The sequence below is a fragment of the Eleutherodactylus coqui genome, chromosome 4, assembly GCF_035609145.1.
Source record: "Eleutherodactylus coqui strain aEleCoq1 chromosome 4, aEleCoq1.hap1, whole genome shotgun sequence".
Taxonomy (NCBI): Eukaryota; Metazoa; Chordata; class Amphibia; order Anura; family Eleutherodactylidae; genus Eleutherodactylus; species Eleutherodactylus coqui.
In genome coordinates this window covers 282,856,804-282,881,303 of record NC_089840.1, presented here as the reverse complement: position 1 = coordinate 282,881,303, position 24,500 = coordinate 282,856,804, and the positions used below count along the sequence as shown (strand labels likewise).

General features: G+C 43.3%; 2 protein-coding genes and 1 pseudogene across 2 annotated transcripts; all 3 read left to right on the top strand.

Annotated features, from left to right (window-relative positions):
- LOC136624334 (zinc finger protein 665-like) overlaps positions 1 to 24,500 on the top strand; it is a 330,544-nt pseudogene that overhangs the window by 90,649 nt on the left and 215,395 nt on the right.
- LOC136624463 (gastrula zinc finger protein XlCGF66.1-like) lies at positions 4,938 to 9,689 on the top strand. Its single transcript, XM_066598443.1, has 4 exons — positions 4,938 to 5,066; positions 9,108 to 9,287; positions 9,377 to 9,500; positions 9,583 to 9,689. Exons 1-4 carry the CDS (start codon positions 4,989 to 4,991, stop codon positions 9,669 to 9,671), a joined length of 471 nt encoding a protein of 156 aa, XP_066454540.1. The 5' UTR covers positions 4,938 to 4,988; the 3' UTR covers positions 9,672 to 9,689.
- LOC136624414 (gastrula zinc finger protein XlCGF26.1-like) lies at positions 9,978 to 23,821 on the top strand. The gene is made up of 2 exons (XM_066598391.1): positions 9,978 to 10,120; positions 21,560 to 23,821. Exons 1-2 carry the CDS (start codon positions 9,991 to 9,993, stop codon positions 22,759 to 22,761), a joined length of 1,332 nt encoding a protein of 443 aa, XP_066454488.1. The 5' UTR covers positions 9,978 to 9,990; the 3' UTR covers positions 22,762 to 23,821.

Genomic DNA, 24,500 nt, shown 5'->3' with positions numbered 1-24,500 from the left:
GAGAAAAAATAAAATTTCATATTTTTGCAAATATGTCATTTTAAAGACATATTTTTTTCCTATAGAGCCCATGAAAATGAGGATTTACACACCAAAATGGATACCCCCGTTTCTCCCGTGTTCAGAAACATACCCATTGTGGCCCTAATCTTATGTCTGGATGCACAACGGGACCCAAAATGAAAGGAGTAGTCGGTGTCTTTCAGAACCTAAATTTTGCTTGAAGGCGTTTTAGGCCCCATAGCACTTTTGTAGAGCTCTTGAGCGGCCAAAACCAAAGAGAGCCTCCACAAGTGACCCCATTTTGAAAACTAGACCCCTTAATAAATTTAGCTAGGGGTGTACTGCCCATTTTGACCCCACAGTTTTTTAATGAATTCAAGCCAAGCAAAAGGAAAAAATTGTGATTTTCATTTCTTTGTCAATTCTGTCATTTTAAAAACAGCTTTTTTTGTACAGCACACACATGAATGAAGCCTTGCACCCCAAAATGGATACCCCTGTTTCTCCCGTGTTCAGAGACATACCCATTGTGGCCCTAATCTTATGTCTGGATGCACAACGGGGCCCAAAACGAAAGGAGTAGTCGGTGGTTTTCAGAACATAAATTTTCCTTGAAGGCGTTTTAGGCCCCATAGCACATTTGTAGAGCTCTTGAGCGGCCCAAATCAAAGAGAACCCCCACAAGTGACCCCATTTTGAAAACTAGACCCCTTAGCGAATTTATCTAGGGGTGTACTGCCCATTTTGACCCCACAGTTTTTGAATGAATTGAAGCAAAGCAAAAGGAAAAAATTGTGATTTTCGTTTTTTTGTCAATTCTGTCATTTTAAAAACAGCTTTTTTTGTACAGCACACACATGAATGATGCCTTGCCCCCCAAAATGGATACCCCCGTTTCTCCCGTGTTCAGAAACATACCCATTGTGGCCCTAATCTTATGTCTGGATGCACAACGGGACCCAAAATGAAAGGAGTAGTCCGTGGCTTTCAGAACAGAAATTTAGCATGAAGGTGATTTAGGCCCCATTGTAGAGCCCTTGAGCGGCTAAAACGACAGAGAGCCCCCACAAATGACCCCATTTTGAAAACTAGACCCCCTAACGAATTTATCTAGGGGTGTACTGTGTATTTTTACACTACAATTTTTGAATAAATCTAAGCAAAGCAGTAGGAAAAAAATTACAATTTTCATTTTTTTGGCAGTTGTGTCAATTTAAAAACAGTTTTTTTTTGTACAGCACACATAGGAATGAAGACTTTCACCCCACAATGGATAACCCCGTTTGTCCCGTATTCAGAACCATAACCCTTGTAGCCCTAATCTACTTAGAGGACACATGGCTAGGTCTATAATGGATGGAGCACCCGTTTGATTTCAGGGTACAACGGAATAAATTCCAGGCCCCATTGCCCACTTATAGAGCCATTGAGCATCCAAAACGATAAAAAAAACACAAATGACCCCATTTTAAAAACTAGACCCCTTAACGAATTCATCTAGGGGTGTACTGTGTATTTTGACCCCACAGTATTTGAATAAATCTAAGCAAAGCAGAAGGAAAAAATTACGATTTTCATTTTTTTGGCAATTTTGTCAATTTAAAAACTGTTTTTTTTGTACAGTGTACATAGGAATGAAGATGTTCACCCCAAAATGGATACCCCCTTTTGTCCCGTGTTCAGAAACATATCCATTGTGGCCCTAATCTACTTACAGGAAACATGGCAAGGCCTATAATGGAGGGAACACCCGTTGGATTGCAGGGCACAACTGAATACATTCCAGGCCCCATTGCCCACTTGTACGGAATAAAAATTGACACCTTAAAAAAAATCCCCCCCCCCACACACACACACACACCCCTACCCCTCCGCGCTCTTTTCGGCGTTCCCCAAATCTTAGATAAAAGTAATAATGTGAACTGTGTAATATTTCCAAAGACAGGGGTAATTACGGAGGCTGGTTGGGATGGGTAAATGGGGCTATAAAACCGGGTATCCTCCCTCCTCTCATGCTTTTTAGGGGTATTTCGTGACCTCAGTGGCGAGTATGGGGTGTAAAAAGTGGCGTACTGTGAGTCTCCGTAAGCTTAATGAGATGCGGCGGTCTCACACAGAAGACGCTCAACAAGCTGCTCCTGGAACTGCAGGAAGGCGAACGTTCCCGGGGCTTCTTGTAAATTGCGTATTACAAATAGCGGTCTGAATAACGCCGGGCTCACATGGCTGTAGGTGGAATCCGCTTGCCGAGACCCGCAGCGGATCCCAGCTGTGAGCCCGACTGTGACCCTGCGTACGGCCACGTAATGTACTGCGCATAACTGCCTACTCACACAGGCGGTCATGCGCAGTATATATATTTTTTTTGTTTGTATTTTTCGCACCGTCGCTTAGCGATGACGCAGCCCGTATACAAGGTAGTTGCGTATGAGCTGCAGGTATATCCGCGACCATGGAGCACAATGAGCTCTATGTTGCGGATATCCGCGGTAAAATAGAACCTGCTGCGTTCTCTTTTCTGCGAGTGGATTACGCAATTCCAACCCGCTAATGTGAGCGGAATTGTGTAATCCAATGCGATTGATCTGCGTATTACCGCGGATCAGAAGCATGCGGAATCCGTAATTTCTATCTGGTCATGTGAGACCGACCTATGTTAGATCGCTACCTTTTTTTCACGTGACCGGGGACCGCCCAACGAAGCCACCTGTCACTGCTCCAGGCTCTCCGAGAGCAAGGAGATTTTAAATTTCCTGGGCTCCCCGACTCCTGCGCATGTGTCCGGTGTTTTGCCGGCGGTCGCATGCGCAGAAAACGGGAACGTTCACGGAAGAAGATTGCGTTGGGGTGCAAATACGGAGGCCTCCGGTAAAAAGTTTCATCTCCTCTCACCGATCGCATCGGTGAGGGGAGATGAACCTTCACCTTTTTTTAACTTTTACGTGATCGCCATTATTCTTTGGATAACGGCTAACACGTGATCAGGAACCGCTCACCGCGGCCCCCCGTGAAATCTCCAGGCTCTCGGCTAAGTTTTGTAGCCAGGAGCAGGGAGATTTTAAATTACCACAGCTTTTGGGCATGCACCTGCCATATTGGCGACGTGCGCGTGCGCAGAAGCTGGGGTAAGGTCCGCGGATAAATCCGCGGGCCTTAGGTACGTCATTTCATCCTCCCTCATGGATATGATCCGTGGGGGGAGATGAAACGCAAGTTTTTAAAACTTTTTTAAACTTTTTTTTTTACTTTTTGCACTTTTTTTTTTACTTTCTACCCCTTTTTTTATTTTTATTTTTTAACTTTTTGCACTTTTTTTTTTACTTTACATGATCACTGTCATCCATTGGATGACAGTGATCATGTCCCTGGTGACATCCCTCTGCTCTTGGCTACACATGACAGCCAAGAGCAGAGGGATTTTGAATTTCCCGGGGCTCGAGCCCCTCTGTGCGCGTGTGCGCATGCGCAGACGGAGATTTCGGGTCCCGGGACATCGGGACATCGCAGAGGACCGGGGGTGAGTATTTTCTACTCCCCTCATGGATCCGATCCATGAGGGGAGGTGAAACATTACTTTTTTTTACTTTTTCAACTTTTTCGCGATCGCCGCTATCTAATCGATAGCGGCGATCGCGGGCCCGGGGACCGCTCACAGCGGTCCCCGGTAACACCTCCTGGCTCCCGGCTACCTTCAGGAGCTGGGAGCCAGGAGATTTTAAATTTGCCGAGGGCTCCCGGGCTTCTGCGCATGCGCGTGACATCATCAGCTGAATAACTAACTTTTTTGACAGTTTTATTTACTTTTTCGCGATCGGCGCTATCCATTGCATAGCGCCGATCGCAATACCGGGGGGGACTGCCCGCATCCTGCGATGACAGCTGCATGCTGTCGGCTACCTGCGGGCAGCGACAGCATGGAGTTGTCACGTCCTCAGGCCAGTGGGCATTAATCCAAAGAGGATGCATAAAACTACGTCCTCTAGGATTAAAGCCCACTTTCTGAGGACGTAGTTTCCCGATGGGGCAGTCGTTAAGGGGTTAAACCTTTTTTGGGGTGTTTTTTTGTTTTTTTTTTAATGCTGCTCTTCACAGACTCTCTAAAACCTCATCTAAAGCTCCTCGTGTGAATGTAGCCTCACTGCAATGTGATTAACTAATGTAGATATAAGGAGCAATGCACACATTAAGAAGTTCTTGTATTCCGTGTATCCTTGTGTGTTGGAAGCTAACTGACGCCCTCAGAGTGATGGTAGAGCTCTAAAACATACCAGCTGTACACAGAGATAGTGATTACAGTGCAGTTACCTCCAGTGATCACAGGTGATGTGTCCTCTGATTGTGGTCATCCATTTATCTTCTTTCTCTGGGCCCAGACCGCCATGAAGACTTCTTCCAGCTATGACTAGTCCCTGCACACTCTGTCCATCCTGACACTGCCCCAATTAACCTCTCAGTAACTCCCCTGTAGTACTAATGCATCTTTTGTGGTCTGACAAATTAGTAATGTCGCTTTCCCTTTAATTAAGAAGTCCCTTTGTGCCTTCACTAATCTGTAATGCTGCCTTTGTTGCCCCACTTAGTTATAGTGCCCCCTATGTATCACCCAGAGTGGCTTTGTTCCTAGCATCACCTGACTCTGCCCCTTCTCCATCCTTGCACCCAGCATGTCTGGGGTTTGTGGGACAAGTCAGGTAATGCTGTGAACAGCGTGGCGCTGTGTGGCAGTCCTGTCAGTCAGGAAGACAGAAGATGGCTGATAATGGTGCTAATGAACTGGGGGTCAGCAGTGGGGGCCGAGCAGTGGGATGTGGAGGGGGCTGTGTTGGGGCTCAGCGGGGCTGCGGAAGGGAAGAGGGGGAAATGCCCGGTAATTGTATTATTATAGCGGATTTTGTATGATGTTACATTGTCTCGTCTTCTTCCCTTTCAGGATCCTCAGCTGATATCTTCTATATCAGATAATTATCCTGATTGACCCGACAAGGATGGAGAGGAACCGGGACAAGATGGCGGAGAGTTTATTCACCCTCACCCAGGAGATACTTTTTCAGCTTACAGGAGAGGTGAGAGCAGGGGTGTACCTAAAGGCTCAGGGGCCCGGGTGCAAAAGTTCAGCTCAGGGCCTCCCCCACCCCCTGTACCCATGCCTAAATCCTGCACTACAGGAAAACTTGTTTGTAGCCCCTTAGGCCACTCTCCCACACTGCTCTTTACCGCTATTAGCACGGAGCATCATGCTAACCACCGTACAATGCTCCCATTGACCTTAATGGGGTTACTCAGACCTGAGCTTGAATGCAGTGTTCCTAATGCCACGATTTTCGAGAGCTGTCTGTTCTATTTCTGTGTTTAACGTACCTCCTCACGCATCACAATGGTGGGGTGCATTTAGAAGCGCTGTCAAATGTTGTACCATGCGTTCAAAAACTCCGCTAGAAATTGCAGTAAAAATGCCACAATTTAGAACTGTGTTTTCTGAGCGCATGTGTGAGAGCGGCCTTAGGGTGTGTTCATGTTTTTTGTTATACTTTTGAAATAAAATAAAAGAATACATTTTAAAAAACTGCATGCGGTATTCAAAGACCACAAACGTTTTTAAGATGCCGCATACACTATAAGAAACTGCAGGTGTTTTTGATGCATTTTTTAATTGTGTGCAAAATGTGCAATTATTTACAGTCTATACAGGGAGATGCATAACTATATAGCAGTGATGGACAGATAAGGTAGATAGATAGATGAGAGAGGTAGGTAGATGAGAGTGTGGTAGATGGCTGAGAGGTTCACCATCTTGTCTGTATTTTTATAAGCTGTGAAGATGCTATATTGTGTCTCTAATCTAATCCTCTGGGGGAAGGGAACATCGCCCCCCCCTCCCTCCACAAGAATTGAAGGAGCAGTGCTTTGTGTCCAAAAACTGGTCAAACCAGTTTTTAACTAGTTGAAAACCTATCTAGGAATGCCTTTATGTAAAGGGACAGGAAATGGCTGGTTAGAGAAAAACACGGGAAGTATTTCCTTCGGACAACAAGTCAAGAATGAATAGAGCATGCTCAAGGGAAGCTCCTCCCGGGTAAATGATCTCACAGCTACCTCACAAATACCTCCCTATGAGAATGACCTACCAGCACACAAAATCATGTAACTGTATCCTAAATTACCTAACTTCCTGATTTAAAACCTTATATAAACTTTTACCTGCCTAAATAAAAGGAGAACCTTGGCACACATGATTTAGACGTGCTCTTTTAAAAGGGTCTCCAGGCCTGTACATTATTCCTATCTAATATGGCACCCACAATATATCGAATAACGAAAATTGCGCTAACAAGAGAGATAGGTAGGTAGATGGAGAGATAGATGAGAGAGGTAGGTAAATAGATAAATGACAGAGATAGGTAGGTAGATAGATGAGGTAGGTAGATAGATGAGATAGGTAGGTAGCTAGATGAGAGACAGATAGGTAGGTAGATGAGCAAGCTTGGTAGATAGATAGATGAGAGTGATAGGTCGTTAGATAGGTACATACCCCGGACCAGCTCTCTGTGTGAGGAGACCAGCAGGCACAGAGATGCTGTACACTGCGCAGGAGTGCATGGATATGACATCATCATCAGCTTCCTCTGTATCGAGCCATGTTATGTGTGTGCCTGCCTGCCTCTCTCCTCCTGCCTCCTCCTCTTCTGCTCTGCTGTTGTCTGACTCGCACTGTCTGCCGCAGCGTAACAATCACGCGGCTGGCAGTACGACAAGCCGGTAATGCACTGTATGTGCATTTGTATATGGCGAAGGGTGGCCTCTGGGCCCGCTCTGTGCAGGCACCACATCGCTATTGCGACCATGAACGGTATGTCAGTGGGTGAGAGATTCTGAGTACGACGTCACGTTCCATCATTCTTATCTATCTCAGTCTCTGGTCACATCTACGTCAGAGGACTTACTGCCGATTCAGTCCTTCTGCCACCTTCACATGAAGCATGATTACTACGGACTTTCCACAGTGGTAGCTTGCAGCTATTACGCAGTAAATACACAGGAGCCAAAGCCACATCTAAGCCCGCCTGCACACAAAGAGGTTGATTTCTGTATGCGGTAGCCCACAGTGGAGTCTGACCCTGTTCCCGGCCGGCATCTGCTCGTACCTGTCTGTTCTGTTCTTCATCTATACTGTGGATGGTCCACACGACTCGCTGTCGGACTTGCGCTGTACAGCTTTTTTTTCTCAACTTTTTTCCCCCCACACCGTCGCTAGGTGATGAATTGGAATCTGTGACCTGCCTGCAATGTCAGTTGCGGATGGACCGCGGGTCGAGCAGCTTCCATTGACTAAACTAATACATTGAACGACGGGACTGGAATACCCTGAGAGGCTTTCCAAATTGGGACTATTTACTCTAGAAAAAAGAAGGTTAAAAGGCGATCAAATAGCCATGTATAAGTACATGAGGGGACAACACATGGATCTCTCCCATGATCTGTTTACACCCAGGACCATGACGGTAACAAGAGGACATCCGCTACGATTAGAGGAAAGTAGGTTTCATCACCAACATAGAAGGGGATTCTTTACTGTAAGAGCAGTTAGACTGTGGAACTCTCTGCCGGAGGAAGTGGTGATGGCAAAATCCATAGAGGAGTTTAAAAGGGGACTTGATGTCTTTCTGGAGAGGAAGGATATTACAGGATATAAATCTTAGGTTAAGTGTCAATCTGGGTATACAGGCTGATAGGAACTATTAGGGGTTGATCCAGGGAACAGTCTGATTGCCATTAGGGAGTCGAGAAGGAATTTTTTCCCCAAAAGGGCTAATTGGCTTCTGGCCTTGGGGTTTTTTGCCTTCCTCTGGATCAACTCAGTAGGATAGACAGGCTGGACTAGATGGACATTGTCTTCATTCAGCCTTACTTACATACTATGACTTAAATGGAAGCCATCCCTGCAGACATCACATGAAAATGAAATGTTCTGCGATATTTCCTCCGCTTGTGGAAACCGCAATTTGTTTCCGTAAGTGTGCAGGAAAAAGCGTTTTTCCATAGCATGCTATGGATGGTATTTGGTGCAGACATCGGCCATGGAGTCCTTAATGCAAATCTGTTCGTGTGCAGGTGGCCTAAATGGCTCGTATTATGCTGCGGACTTACTTGCCAAACTTCTGTGGATTTTATCCTTTGTTCTTCAGGGGTTCAAAATCGGCAGCATAAATCCGTAGTATAAATAGTCTCGCTGCGGATTTAGAATCTGCCGCAGTTCTCAAAGACTAAGTAGATTTGTTATAGAAAATACCGGCACCGCGTGAAAGACATTTTATAAATCTCCCCCTCATGGCCTGTACTGTAAATGCTGCAGCCAAGTGTGAAGACGGCCGGAATGCTGGAAACTATTGCAGCTGGTAAAATATCGAAAAGTCAACAGAATAGAACTGTCAGGGTAATCAATCAGTACAGCATCAGTCAAAACCCACCCTAATGTCCCGTTGTCGACGGTAAAGGAAAAACACCACACACAGGTCTGGTATGCATCCCTGTACGGGAGTAATGGCCAACACTTTACTGGCTTACACAGGGCTTTATACCCTCCTGTTGCTACACAAAGCATAGAGCATCTAATTGGTCCAGATATATAGCATCACCATATATGTCCATAATACTGTCCATAGCAAAAGTTAATCAGACAGGCGGCTGTATCAATCACATGTTCCTTATTCATAGCAGACACTTCTCTTTTTCTCCTCAGTCCTTCGAGCAAGATGTTGCAAGTTCCTTAAACTGCCAAGCTAATCGCCGTTCTATCTTGTTCCTCTTTGTAATTTTCCAAGAAACAGTCTTCTCCGCCTTGCAGAAGCCTTTGTCGTATCTGATATGATTTTTTAAGAATGCATATTACATATATTGAATATTAAGTTTTTTGTCACAAAGCATTGCATAGAATTTGCACGCAGGTCTAAAGATATAAAAACATATAGCAATATATACACGTGCCCTCATAGAACAACAGAACTGATGAACACAGATGTGAAGAGCCGACATAACTGCCGGACCAGACTGGGAGGACTCTAGAAATGTCTGCAGGGATATTTATGCATGTATCTCCCCATAAACAGGATTACACGGTAGTGAAGAAGACTTCTAGTGATGGCTGTCAGGCCCCGGTGTCTGATGGATGGGGAAGACCCCTGAGCCCAATCACAGGGCCTCCACCTCGCCCCCTGATACTTGAGGAGATCAATGAGCAGAAGATCCTAGAACTCACCAACAAGATGATTGAGCTGCTGACTGGAAAGGTGATGCTGCTGGGAATGCCGGGACATTATACAGTAATGCTATGGCGGTATGACGTGTCTGGGTGATGACGGTATCATTGTGTTGTCAGGTTCCTATTAGGTGTCAGGACTTCACTGTCTATTTCTCCATGGAGGAGTGGGAGTATTTAGAAGGACACAAGGATCTGTACAAGGACATCATGATGGAGGACCACCAGCCCCCCCTATCACCAGGTAATAGACAGGACTAAATCCACACGGCCTTTATTATTTGTATGTAGAGAATAAATTCAGTGGCTGTCTGTGTTTTCTGCAGGTAGATCCAGTAAGAGAACAGCAGTGGAGAGATGTCCCCGGCCTCTTCTTCCACAGGATGATCAGGTAGATGGAGAGAAGGTCTCATGAAATCTCCCCTCTGGTCTGTAGGACGGCTGGGAAGGTCTTGTGTTTAGTCTTATTATATGATTGATACTTGTGTAATGAGAAAGCTGGAGATGGCAGGATTACAGCCGACCGCAGACATTAGATCTCCGCATCTTATCACTATTTTCTGGTTCTGGAGACTTATGGTTGGAATAAAGAAGCAACAGGTTGGAGTTATACAGGAGACCTGCAGCTATTTGGCCCAGATCACTACTGCTATCATGTCATTCCGGCTCCTCATACTAATTAATGACCTTTTCTGGCCATATAAAACCTTCCACACGACTTCTCCAACTGTGTGATGACTTTTACAATATTTATTTCACAGCTGGTGAAACTGGAGGAAGATCTGATCCCTATTGATGCTACAGAGACACATGTGAGGGGGTATCAGCCGTGTAAGGAGGGGATTCCTACAGATGACCCCCCAGGTGAGACTACATGTAGAGAAGAGTCTGTGTTGTCGGGGTTTTCAGCTGTATATTCCCTTATTCAGCCAAAATCTATATATATAAAGGCAAAAGCCCTCACTGACTGACTCGCCAAAAGTTCTCCACTTCCCAATGTCGTAGAAACATGAATTTTGGCACAAGCATAGATTATCTCCAAAATAGGAAAAATAATTGGGTCCCAACTCGATTATTCAATTCTAAGCGCCAAAGAATTAGCGTCCAAATTTAGCGTACATAATCTAAATCTCTCATTTCCCAACGTCATAGAAACTTAAAATTTGGCACGGGTATTGAATATGTCATAAATAGGAAAAGTTAATAGGTCCCAACTTGATTATTCAATTCTTTGCGCAAAAGAATTAGCGTCCAAATTTTACGTACGGAATGTAATTTTCTCACTTTGCGGTGTCATAGAAACGTGAAATTTGGCACAAGCATTGATTATGTCATAAATAGGAAAAGCTAATGGGTCCCACCTCGATTGGTCAATTCTAAGCGCAAAAGAATTAGCGTCCAAATTTTACGTATGAAATCTAATTCTCTCACTTCCTGATGTAATTTTATATAAAGGAAATGTCGCATGGTTACCTTCCGTGGTGTTTCCTGGGTAACGCAGAGAATTATGCAAAATGGTGAACATTTGTTTTTCCAGTATCTCTAAAGTAACCACGACTTCATAAGATTTTCCGTATGAACACCAGTACCAAATTAACTCGGGCGAAGCTGGGTATATCAGCTAGTCTATATATATAAAGGCAAAAGCCCTCACTGACTGACTGACTCGCCACTAGTTCTTTAACCCCTTAGTGACCAAGCCTGTTTGCGCCTTAATGACCAGGCCAAATTTTGCAAATCTGACACGTGTCACTTTAGCATGGAAAAACACCAGAAAGGTTTTGCATATCCAAGCGATTCCGACCCTGTTTTTTCGCCACATGTTGTACTTCATTTAGGCGGAATAAAAAGACCGATAGAATTTGTGTTTATTTATTAAAAGCGCCAAAATTGGGAAAATTTTCACATTTCCAACTGCAATATCTCAAATATGTGCAAACATAATATAGAAATTTTTGCTAAGATATATATTTCCATCTGTTTACTTTATTTTGGGCACACATTGGAAAAACTTTCGTTTTTTTTTAACTATTTAGGAGACGTACAAATTTAACATTACTTTTCAGCATTTTGAGGAACACTTTGTTTTCCTACACCAAGCCAAGATTGGAATGGCTCATAGGAGTCAAAATGATAGATACCCCCACAAATGACCCCATTTTAAAAACTACACCCCTTAACGCATTCACTGAGGGGTGTCATGAGTGTTTTAACCCCACAGTTTTTTTTAGGAGTCAATGCAATTTAGAAGAGAAAAACTAAAATTTCATATTTTTGCAAATATGTCATTTTAAAGACAGGAATTTTTTCTATAATACACATGAAAATGAGGATTTGCACCCCAGAATAGATAAGCCTGTTTGTCCCGTGCTCAGAAACATACCCATTGTGGCCCTAGTATTACGTCTGTATGCACAATGGGGCCCAAAATGAAAGGAGCAACCAGTGGCTTTCGGAACAGAAATTTTGCTTGAAGGAGATTTAGGCCCTATTGCACACTTGTAGAGCAATTGAGTGACCAAAACAATGGAGAACCCCCACAAGTGACCCCATTTTGAAAAGTAGACCCCTTAACGAATTTATCTAGGGGTACGATGACTTTTTTGACTTCACAGTTTTTAAATGAATCTAAGCCAAGCCGAAGGAAAAAAAATTACGATTTTCATTTTTTTGGTAATTCTGTCATTTCAAAAGCAGTTTTTTTTTGTACAACACATATATAAATGAAGACTTGCACCCCAAAATGGGTACCCCTGTTTGTCCTGTGCTCAGAAACATACCCATTGTGGTCCTAGTATTACGTCTGTATGCACAATGTGGCCCAAAATGAAAGGAGCAACCGGTGGCTTTCGGAACAGAAATTTTGCTTGAAGGAGATTTAGTCCCTATTGCCCACTTGTAGAGCCATTGAGTGACTAAAATGATGGAGAACCCCCACAAGTGACCCCATTTTAAAAAATAGACCCCTTAACGAATTTATCTAGGGGTATGATGACTTTTTTGACTTCACAGTTTTTGAATGAATCTAAGCCAAGCAGAAGGAAAAAATTAGGATTTTCATTTTTTTGGCAATTGTGTCAATTTAAAAACAGGTTTTTTTTTGTCCAGTGTACATAGGAATGAAGATGTTCACCCCAAAATGGATACCCCCGTTTGTCCCGTGTTCAGAAACATACCCGTTGTGGCCCTAATCTACTTAAAGGAAACATGGCTAGGCCTTTAATGGAAGGAGCACCCGTTGGATTTCAGGGTACAACGGAATAAATTCCAGGCCCCATTGCCCACTTGTAGAGCCATTGAGCGGCCAAAACAATAGAGAACCCCCACAAATGACCCCATTTTGATAACTAGACCCCTTAACGAATTTATCTAGGGGTGTACTGCGTATTTTGACCCCACAGTATTTGAATAAATCTAAGCAAAGCAGTAGGAAAAAATTACGATTTTCATTTTTTGGCAATTTTGTCAATTTAAAAACTGTTTTTTTTGTACAGTGTACATAGGAATGAAGACTTTTTCACCCCAAAATGGATACCCCCGTTTGTCCCGTGTTCAGAAACATATCCATTGTGGCCCTAATCTACTTACAGGACACATGGCTAGGCCCATAATGGAGGGAATGCCCGCTGGATTTCAGGGCAGAACTGAATAAATTCCAGGCCCCATTGCCCACTTATACGGAAAAAAAATTGACTTCCTAAAAATAATCCCCCCCCACCCCCATTTTTTGGCATTCCCTAAATATTAGATAAAGGTAAGAATATAAACTGCGTTTTATGTCCGAAGACAGGGGTAATTACGGAGGCTGGTTGGGTTGGGCACGTGGGGCAAGAAAACCGTGTATCCCCCCTCCTCTCATGCTTTTTAGGGGTATTTCGTAACCTCAGCAGCGGGGATGGGGTGTAAAAAGTGGCGCTCTGTGAGGCTTTGTAATCTTGCTGCGGTGCAACGGTCTCGCACAGAAGGCTCTCAACAAGGTGCTCCTGGAACTGCATGAAGGCGAGGGTTCCAGGGGCTTCTTGTAAATTACGGATTACAGGTAGCGATCTGAATAACGCCGGGCTCACACGGCCGTAGGTGGAATCCGCTTGTGGAGGCCCGCAGCGGATTCCAGCTGTGAGCCCGGCTGTGACCCTGCGTATGGCCGCGTAATGTACTGCGCATAACTGTCTACTCACACAGGCGGTCATGCGCAGTACACCGTTGTTTGTGTCTATTTCCCGCGCCGTCGCTTAGAGATGACCCGGGTACCCGCAGCCCTTCACAATGTGTTTGCACATGGGCTGCGGGTATATCCGCGGTCATAGAGCACAATGGGCTCTAGGTCGCGGATACCCGCGGTAAAATATAGCATGCCGTGTTCTGTTTCTGCGAGTGGATTACATAATTCCGACCCACTAATTGGGGGGAATTGTGTAATCCAATGTGTGCGATTGATCCGTGGATTACCGCTGATCAAGCGCATGCAGAACCCGTAATTCCTCTCCAGTCATGTGTGACCGGCCTAATGTTAGATCGCTACTTTATTACATGACCGGGGACCGCTCAACGAGGCCGCCGGTCACTGCTCCAAGCACTCAGTGACAGTTGGTCGCTGGGAGCAAGGAGATTTAAAATTTCCTGGGCTCCCCGGCTCCTGCGAATCTGTCCGGCATTTTGCCATCGGGCGCATGCGCAGCAGCCGGAAGGGTCCATGGAGGATAATCGCATCTGGATTCAAATGCGGAAGCCTCCGAGAAGATGTTTCATCTCCCCCCACCGATCGCATCGGTGAGGGGAGATGAAACTTCCACTTTTTAAAGAACTTTTACGTGATCGCCATTATGCATTGGATAACGGCGATCACGTGACCAGTAACTGCATACCGCGGCTCCCCGTGACATCTCCAGACTCTTGGCTACACTTGGTAGCCAGGAGCACGGAGATTTTAAATTTCTAGGGGAATATTTCACTTTTGCGCATGCGTCCGCCATCATGTTGACGGGCGCATGCGCAGAAGCTGGGGTAAGGTCCGTGGATGAACATCCCATCAGGGAACAAATCCGGGGACCTTGGGTACGTAATTTCATCCCCCCTTACGGATACGATCCATAAGGGGAGATGAAACTTTAACTTTATAAACTTTTAACTTTTTTTTTTTTTTACTTTTTAACTTTATATGATCACCGTTATCCGATGGATAACGGTGATCATATGACTGGAAACCGCATACAGCGGTCCCCAGTCATATCTCCCTGCACTCAGCTATCTGTGACAGCCGGGTGCAGGGAGATTTTGAATTTGCAGGGCTCGCCGGCCTTCTGCGCATGCGCGCCACATCGGCACATCGCAGAAGCCAGCGGGGGGTCCGGAGACCGGCCGGAGAACATGGAGGAAGCGGGGTGAGTATTTTCACCTTCCCTCATGGATCCGATCCATGAGGGGAGGTGAAACTTTTCTTTTTTTAACACTTGTATTCACTTTTCCGCGATCGCCGTTATCCATTGTATAACGGGGATCGCGGTATCGGGGACCGCTCACCGCGGTCCTCGCTGACATCTCCTGCCTCCCGGCTACCTACAGGAGCCAAGAGCCAGGAGATTTTAAATTTCCCTTCTGCGCATGCGACTGACGTAATGCCGCCTGGCGCGCATGTGCAGAAGGACTGCTACGGGGCCCGGAGCATCGGGAGAGCGGGGAGCAGCGTGCCGGACCCGGGTGAGTAATTGCAGCTGTCCCGATGGATCCGATCCATCAGGGCAGCTGAAACTTTAACTTTTTGGGCACTTTTATTTACTTTTTTGCGATCGGCGCTACCTGATCGCAGTGTCAGGGGGGGGGGGGGGGATCCGTACAGCCCGGGATGACAGCTCCATGCTGTCAGCTGCCTGCAGGCACCGACAGCATGGAGCTGTCACGTCCACAGCCCGAGGGGCTTTATTCTCTGCAGGACACATGTTTTTACATCCTCAGAGAATAAAGCCCACTTCGGGAGGACGTAAAAACACTATGGGCTGGTCACTAAGAGGTTAACTTTCCGATGTCGGACAAACATAAAATTTGGCACAACGATTTTTTAGGTCCAAAATAGGAAAAAGAGTCATTACTCGATTATTCAATGTTAAGTGCAAAAAATAAGTTACCCCCTATGTTATATTACTTCCCAGAGTCGTACAAGCGTGAAATTTGGCATTGTGAGGGTTATGAACATGAAAACTTATATATGTATACATTTCATCCATCTGTGATATACGTTTCCGGAGGCTTTAGGCCTGAATTGTATACATTAAATGCTTGTACATTTAGGTTAGTACTTAATTACATTAAGTAGAGGTGTAATCTTAAATGTCCATCATGTCTCCAAGATCTTGTTTATCTCGTTACACTGATCAAAAGGTTGTGTGGAATGCTTTGTTCTTGACTGCTGTCTAGGTAGGGCATGTGATTAAAATGTAGATTGTAAGGATACCAGACAGGGAGTCTACATTCAAATAAATAAAGCATTGTTTATAGAGAAGACACAATTATTTATCAGTAAAACAGGTCGACCTCTGTAAAGCAGTTCAACCTCTGTAACACTAGCCTACTGATACGCCTACTGATACGCCTACTATTTTTTGTATAAGAAATGACAATGTACAGAATAAAGATAGATTGCTCTAAGACACGACCGTGATGCCTGTGTCTATTGCTTTCTCACGGTGGCCGCCATAACCACCTCTGATTTGGAGCCCCACAGCATATTAACGTAACATGGATTTATCCCTAACAGCATGAACATTCTTTGAGTTGTAAGTAGGAAAAGTCAAGGGGTGACAACTTGATTATTCAATTTTAAGTGCAAAAGTAAGTGACCTCATATGTAATGTAACTAATAACACACGTATGAACTGCACAAACATGAAATTTGCCACAACCATTCTTTATGTCCCAATGGGGAAAGTAAAGGGGTTGCAACTTCAATATTTAATTCTAAGCCTGAAAAACTGAAAAGCCGCCATACATTGCATAGTTCTTTTCTCAGAAACCATAAAGCCTAGGGAAATGATTTGTATACTGAGGAGAATATAACTGATCTCTGTGTGTATATACTCAAGAGAATCTACCTCACCTCTATGAGTATATACTGAAAGGCTATAAAGTACATAAGGAAGCGGCCATGCACTGCAGGGATGGAGCCTCTAAGGCTAAGAAGGGGCTGCAACCTCCAGTCTGGGGGTAAATTTGAATAAAAAGGGGCGTTACCTTTAAAAGTAAAATGTGAGGAGAGTGGTAGGGGTTGCACATTCTGCAGAGGGACATTGCTACATACAGTCTGAGGAGAATCTAACACTCCTATATGTGTATACATATTTTATTCCTTGGTTTTCAAGTAACTATGACTTCATTTTCCCTGCAAACAACATGTAAACACCTGTAGTAAATTAATTCGGGCGAAGCTGGGTATATCAGCTAGTGTGTGTATATGTGTATATATATGTGTATATATATATATATATATATATATATATATATATATACATATATACATACATATATATATACATACATACATACATACATACATACATACATACATACATACATACATACATAAAGATGAAAACACTCACTGACTGGCCACTAACTCTCTTACTTCCTGGTGTCGTACAAACATAAAATTTGGCATGACCATTCTTTAGGTCCTAAATAGGAAAACTAAAACATTCACAACTTGATTATACAATGCTAAGTGCAAAAGTAAAGTGTTATGTAACTTCCCAGTGTCGTACAAGTGTTAAATTTGCAACGACCATTCTTTAGGTCCTACATAGGAAAAGTAAAGGGGTCACAACTTGAGTATTCAATTCTAAGCTTGAAAAAATCCGTGATATATAAAGCTTAAGGAAATGATTTGTATAATCTACCTCATCCTATGTGTATATACTGAGGAGAATCTACCTCACCTCAATGTGTATATACTGAGGAGAATCTACCTCACCTCTATGTGTATATACTGAGGAGAATCTACCTCCCCTCTCTGTGTATATACTGAGGAGAATCTACCTCACCTCTGGGTGTATATACTGAGGAGAATCTACCTCACCTCTGTGTGTATATACTGAGGAGAATCTACCTTACCTCTATGTGTATATACTGAGGAGAATCTACCTTACCTCTGGGTGTATATACTGAGGAGAATCTAGCTAACCTCTATGTGTATATACTGAGGAGAATCTATCTCACCTTTGGGTGTATATACTGAGGAGAATCTAGCTACCCTCTATGTGTATCTACTGAGGAGAATCTAGCTAATCTCTATGTGTATATACTGAGGAGAATCTACCTCACCTCTGAGTGTTGTAGCAATGCAGGGGGAAACACACCTGGCCACGACCAAATGCGGAGCGTCTTGTCTTTATTCAGACTTGATTAACAAAACAAAAATTACTGCCATTCTCCAGATAACAGAAAGTTCATGGAAAGTCCTTTTATATAAGCAGTCCAGCAATAGTAACACAAAAGTCTTTGTAAACGCCAATAGGGCAAAGTAAAGCAAACCTTCCCAGCAGCGAGGTGCAGTGTCTCCAGCTCAGCACTCTCTGTAAGCCTCTGCTGCTCACACAGGGCACACCTCCCTCTTCAGACTGCAACCTGCGCCCATTTATGCATCTCACCTACTTAGGCCAGGTGAAATTGAGTACTGGAGTGAGAGACGGACCGGGTTTACCTCACAAATGCTAGTAGTCTCTGCGATATGTACCGTCCGTCCCACACTTTACCTCTCACTCTACTACAGTGTATATACTGAGGAGAATCTAGCTCACCTCTGGGTGTATATACTGAGGAGAATCTAGCTCACCTCTGGGTGTATATACTGAGGAGAATCTAGCTCACCTCTGGGTGTATATACTGAGGAGAATCTACCTCACCTCTGTGTGTATATACTGAGGAGAATATACCTCACCTCTGGGTGTATACATATTTTATTCCTCTATTCCTCTGAAGTAACCACAACTTCATAAAATGTTCCGAGCAAACAACAGATAAACACTTGTACCAAATTTACTTGCCCGAAGCCTGGTATATCAGATGTGGATGATCTCCATCCTCTGCAGACTCTTTCATGTCTGTTACATGTGCTCCTTGTGAAGCTGCTCTTGTCTGTGAAGAGAACAGGGTGCCAATGGTGGACTTGCCAATTCCGGTGTCTCTGACAAATGCTATTCAAGCTACATGGTGCTGAGATGTGAGCTCAGCTTCCACTACAGGATGTTGGGCCCTTATGGTTCCCGCGGAGTCTGTTTCCAACAATTTGGTCAGTAGTGAAGTGATGGCAGCGAAGTCAAGAGGCGACTACTCCCTGCTAGTCCTCCTTGACCTGTTTCAGCATTTGACACTGTTGACCACAAACTCCTCCTTAACATGCTTTACTCGATCAGCCCTCCTTACTGGCCCTATTTCCTTTCCGCCTCCTCTCGCTGTTGGGGTGCCCCAGGGCTCAGACCTTGGTCCCCTAATCTTCTCTAAAGTCCCAATTGGACAAACTATCCGCAAACTCGGCCTCTAATTCCAGATCTACGCTGAGGACACCCAGCTATATCCTTCTTCCTGTGACATCTCAACACCATTCCTCCAAAATCCCACATACTGTCTGTCTGCTGTCTCTAACACCATGTCCTTCCTCTTTCTCAAACAAAGCCTTTCCAATACTGACCACCTCGTGTTTCCACCCTCTGCTTACCGATCTCCCTACAATATCTCCATATCGGTATCTGGCACCACTCCCAGACAGCACGCCAACTTCTTGGGCGTCATATCAGACTCTGACCTCTTCTTCAACCCCCACATCCAATCTTTGTCCCAAAAATGCCATCTGCTCCTCAGAAATATGTGGGCGAGAGGCAACTACTTCCTGCTAATCCTCCTTGACCTGTTGCAGCATTTGACACTGCTGACCACAAATGCCTCCTTATAGATTGATCCATAGATTAAAAGATATTGTAGAATATAACTTTTCTTCACATCTTGTATAAATATCTCCTTCCTGCTGTGGCAAATATTCTGGCAGCATTTACAATTGTATATGCCACATCCAAAAGCGTCGTATATGCCCCTCACTTTAACATTTAACATTAATTTTCAGCATTTTGAGGAACACTTTGTTTTCTTACAGCAAGCCAAGTTTGCAAAGGCTCATAGGTGTCACAATGATAGATACCCTCCTAAATTACCCCCTTTTAAAAACGACACCCCTTAATGTATCCACTTAGGGGGGTCGTGTGTATTTTGACCCCACAGTTTTTTTCAGAAATTAATTAAATTTAGAGAAGAAAAAATAAAATTTCATATTTTTGCAAATATGTCATTTTAAAGACATTTTTTTCCTATAGTGCACATGAAAATGAGGATTGATACCCCAAAATGGATCCCCCTGTTTCTCCCATCTTCAGAAATATACTCATTGTGGCCCTAATCTTGTATCTGGATGCACAACGGGGCCCAAAATGGAAGGAGTAGTCAGTGTCTTTCAGAACATAAATTTTGCTTGAAGGCGTTTTAGGCCCCATACCTCTCTTGTAGAGCTCTTGAGCGGCCAAAACCATATAGAACCCCCACAAATGACCCCATTTTAAAAACTAGACCCCTTAAAAAATTTATCTAGGGGTGTACTGCCAATTTTGACACCACAGTTTTTGAATGAATTCAAGCAAAGCAAAAGGAAAAAATTGTGATTTTTATTTTTTTGGCAATTCTGTCAGTTTAAAAACAACTTTTTTGTACAGCACATACATGAATGAAGACTTGCACCCCAAAATGGATACCCCTGTTTCTTCCGTGTTCAGAAATATACCCATTGTGGCCCTAATCTACTTAAAGGAAACATTGCTAGGCCTATAATAGAAGGAGCACCCATTGGATTTGAGGGTACAACAGAGTAAATTCCAGGTCCCATTGCCCACTTGTAGAGTTATTGAGCGGCCCAAACCATAGAGAACCCCGACAAATGACCTTATTTTGAAAACTAGAGCCCTTAACGAATTCATCTAGGGGTGTGCTGTGTATTTTGACCCCACAGTATTTGAATGAATCTAAGCAAAGGAGAAGGAAAAAATTACAATTTTCATTTTTTTGGCAATTTGGTCAATTTAAAAACAGTTTTTTTTGTACAGTGTACATAGGAATGAAGACTTTAACCCCAAAATGGATCCCCCATTTGTCCCGTGTTCAGAAACATACCCATTGTGGCCCTAATCTACTTACAGGACACATGGCAAGGCCTATAATGGAAGGAACATCTGTTGGATTGCAGGGCGCAACTGAATAAATTCCAGGCCGCACTGCTCACTTGTACAGAATAAAAATTGACACGTTAAAAAATTCCCCCCCGTCCGCGCCCTTTTCGGCGTTGCCCAAATCGTTGATAAAAGTAATAATGTGAACTGTGTGGTATTTCCGAAGACAGGGGTAATTACGGGGGCAGGTTGGGATGGGTATCCATTGGATAGTGCCGATGGCATTGCCGGGGGGGACTGCCCGCAGCCCAAGATGACAGCTCCATGCTGTCGGCTACCTGCGGGCACTGACAGCATGAAGCTGACACGTCCTCAGCTGAGAGGGTATTAATCCTAAGAGGACGCATGTTTCTACGTCCTCTAGGATTAAAGCCCACTTAGTGAGGACGTAGAATCCCGATGGGGCCGTCACTAAGGGGTTAAAATTTTGGAGATTTGTGTGTAAAAAATAAAAGTATGGGGGTTCTGGAGAAATAATATAAAATGTGGCACTCGTTTGTTATTAAGTATACTTAATCTGTATAATGAGCATGTGCAAGACGAGCATGCGCACAAAATTGCGTCTAGAAATTTACCTCTGCTTCCGGTTAGGCGTGTACCGGGATATAGCTCAGCAGCTACTTTCTTCTGGATGCACGCACGTACACACTTCCGGTCGCCCCAGTTCTAAGAAGTACCTGATACTTTTGTCATATCTCTGTGTCATATGCTCATGGAAGGTGGCAGATTAGTCAGTAAGCCCTCCGACTCGCGTTGCATCTCCTGTATTGTATGTATTGTCCTACGCTAATGGAATAAACACCAGAAGGTACCAACTCTCCAAAAGAAGCCTGGAGGAACGGGTGATAATTTAGAGGCTAACCTGGATTCTTGAGGAGGTTTGCTAATGTCTGCAAACCCCTTATTCAAGTAAGTAAAACCCCATACATAAAAGAGCACAGGGTTTTTGTAACTTGTCTTTTTCACAATTTGTATGAATATTTTATATAGAAATTTTTATAAAATATTGATATAATTGTAATGTTAAAATCTGTTTTATTCTTGGCAGATGACGACATCAGGAGCTCAGAGGAACATTTGATATCTTCAGGTTTTACAGTGGAAGATGATGGTAACATACAAGATACACACGAAGAGCCTGCCATTATCCCAGATGTATCCTCAGCCCTTCCCAGCAAACATCTGTCATCTGATCCTTTTATAGAGGTTCCATCTTCTAATTCATCACAGACTAGTAAGCAACATAACATTTACAGAAGAGAGGTTAAAGAAGAAACTGTTGTCTCAGGCAAGAAGTCATTTTCATGTTCGGAATGTGGGAAATGTTTTACCCAGAAATTAGGACTTGTTAGACATCACAGTATTCACACAGGAGTGAAGCCATTTTCATGTTCTGTATGTGGGAAATGTTTTACCCAGAAATCATCCCTTGTTGAACATCTGAAAATTCACACTGGTGAGAGGCGATTTTCGTGTTCTGTCTGTGGGAAATGTTTTACCCAGAAATTAGGTCTTGTTAGACACCAGAGAATTCACACAGGAGAGAAGCCATTTTCATGTTCAGAATGTGGGAAATGTTTTAGCCAGAAATCACATCTTGTTTATCATCAGAGAATTCACACAGGAGAGAAGTCATTTCCCTGTTCAGAATGTGGGAAATGTTTTAGCCAGAAATCACATCTTGTTTATCATCAAAGAATTCACACAGGAGAGAAGCCATTTTCATGTTCAGAATGTGGGAAATGCTTTACCCAGAAATTAGATGTTGTTAGACATCAGAGAATTCACACAGGAGAGAAGCCATTTGCATGTTCAGAATGTGGGAAAGGTTTTACCATGAAATTAGATCTTGTTGGACATCAGAGAATTCACACAGGAGAGAAGCCATTTTCATGTTCAGAATGTGGGAAATGTTTTACCCAGAAATTAGGTCTTGTTAGACATCAGAGAATCCACACAGGAGAGAAGCCATTTTCATGTTCAGAATGTGGGAAATGTTTTACCATGAAATTAGATCTTGTTGGACATCAGAGAATTCACACAGGAGAGAAGTCATTTTCATGTTCAGAATGTGGGAAATGTTTTACCCAGAAATTAGGTCTTGTTAGACATCAGAGAATTCACACAGGAGAGAAGCCATTTTCATGTTCAGAATGTGGGAAATGTTTTACAAGTAATACAACTCTTCTTACACATCAAAGAATTCACACAGGGAAGAAGTCATTTCAGAATGTAGAAAATGTTTCTTGAACAAATCACATCTTGTTACACATCAGAAAACACACAGGAGAGAGGCCATTTTCATGTTCTAAATGTGGAAAATACTTCTTGTTGAACATCAGAGAATTCACATGGGGCACAAGCCATTTTCATGTTCTGAATGTGAGAAATACCCATAAAGGGGATCTAGTTAAACATCAGAGAATTCACACAGGGGAGACAATATTTTTATATTCTGACTGTTGTCAATATTTTTAAGACAAATCAGATCTTGTTAACTATAAGAGAACTCACACAGGGGAAAACCGGCATTTATGTTCAGATTGTTGGAAATATTTTAGCTATACATCTTGTTAGACATTGGAGAATTCACACGTGGCAGCAGCCATTTTTGACTATGGAAAACTTACACAGCGGAGAACCCATATTAATATATTAGAATCTGCTTGTCTTCTTGAGTTATCGTGATTGAAAACCTCGTCTGCCTCACGTGAACTTCTGTGACCGACCATCAAGATGATCTCAGTTGTATACTAGATTTATTAATATCATGACAATTGAAAAGTCGTACAATTAGTGGTTTTCATATTATATAATTCAATAAACCTTTATTAACAATCAGCATATCATCCCTAACTCAAAAGTGGTTGCAGGTATTGAAAAAAAATTACTGCGCCTATCAATTTCTGATGGAATTCTGCCCTTTAATCATCCATCCCATGATCCTCTTTCCATTCAAGTCTTTTGAACTTAATGTATAAGAACCCACTCACATATGTTTTATTTTGTCCTTATCCTGGCCGGCGCCTATTACTCCCTATCTACTGAGCCAAACCTTTTGGTTTCTCTTTCTTTTTTCCTGGATTACAGATTTGTAGCTGAATTTAGTTGAGAATTAAAGAGATTGTCCAGTTGTCAACTATTGATGGCTCATTCTCAAGATCAGTCATGAATAATAGATCTGTGGAGTCTATCACTGGGGCCCCTAGTGATCAGCTGTTCTCTGGGCCAGTGTGCTCAAGCACAGTCTCATTATTGGAATCGCAAAGCCTGTAAACCCCCTCTTCCCGCCTGATTCAATATCCGCTTTTTTTTTATTGCCAGGGTTTTATCACCCAGGCTATTTAGAGGTATTCGCCCTTTTACTTAAAGCAATTTCATCTATGGCTATGATTAAAGCACTGCTTGCGTTGCACAAAGTAGACTTTCTGACTGTAGGTGTTGCTTTTATCAGCTTTTTAAGAGGCCCCAATTGCAGTGTAATCCCTCAGACATATTGTCAGCACAATGAGCAGAGCTTACAATAGTTAGTAGGATGATTAACTCACTTCTTAGAGGCAGTTTTCTTTTGAATGTACACCGCCGCTAAAGCTGGTGGAAACAACCCCGTGCTTAAGAGGAGTTCCTCTGTTGTGTCTTCTCTTAAATCTACTACCAAATTCCTGTAAGGCTCTCATGTGGCATACTCAAAAGCGTCTAAGAAGAACCATGTCTTCCTGGGTACGTCTGTCTCGCTAGTGTGACAATTTGCAGCTGATCACCCGGATTATTAAAAAGGTTTTTAAATTTATCGGTCTACTTTTTTTTACCCTGATTAAATATGTTCTGTACCAGATAGAGAATGCTTAGATTTCTGCGAGGCACATACTTGGTAAATGCCTTTCCTATTTCACAATTTTCACTGGCGCTCTGTCATATAAAGAGATTGATACTGGACAGCTGGGGGGACACTTTCTCAATCAGTTGCCATTCAGGACAATAGAAAAGTT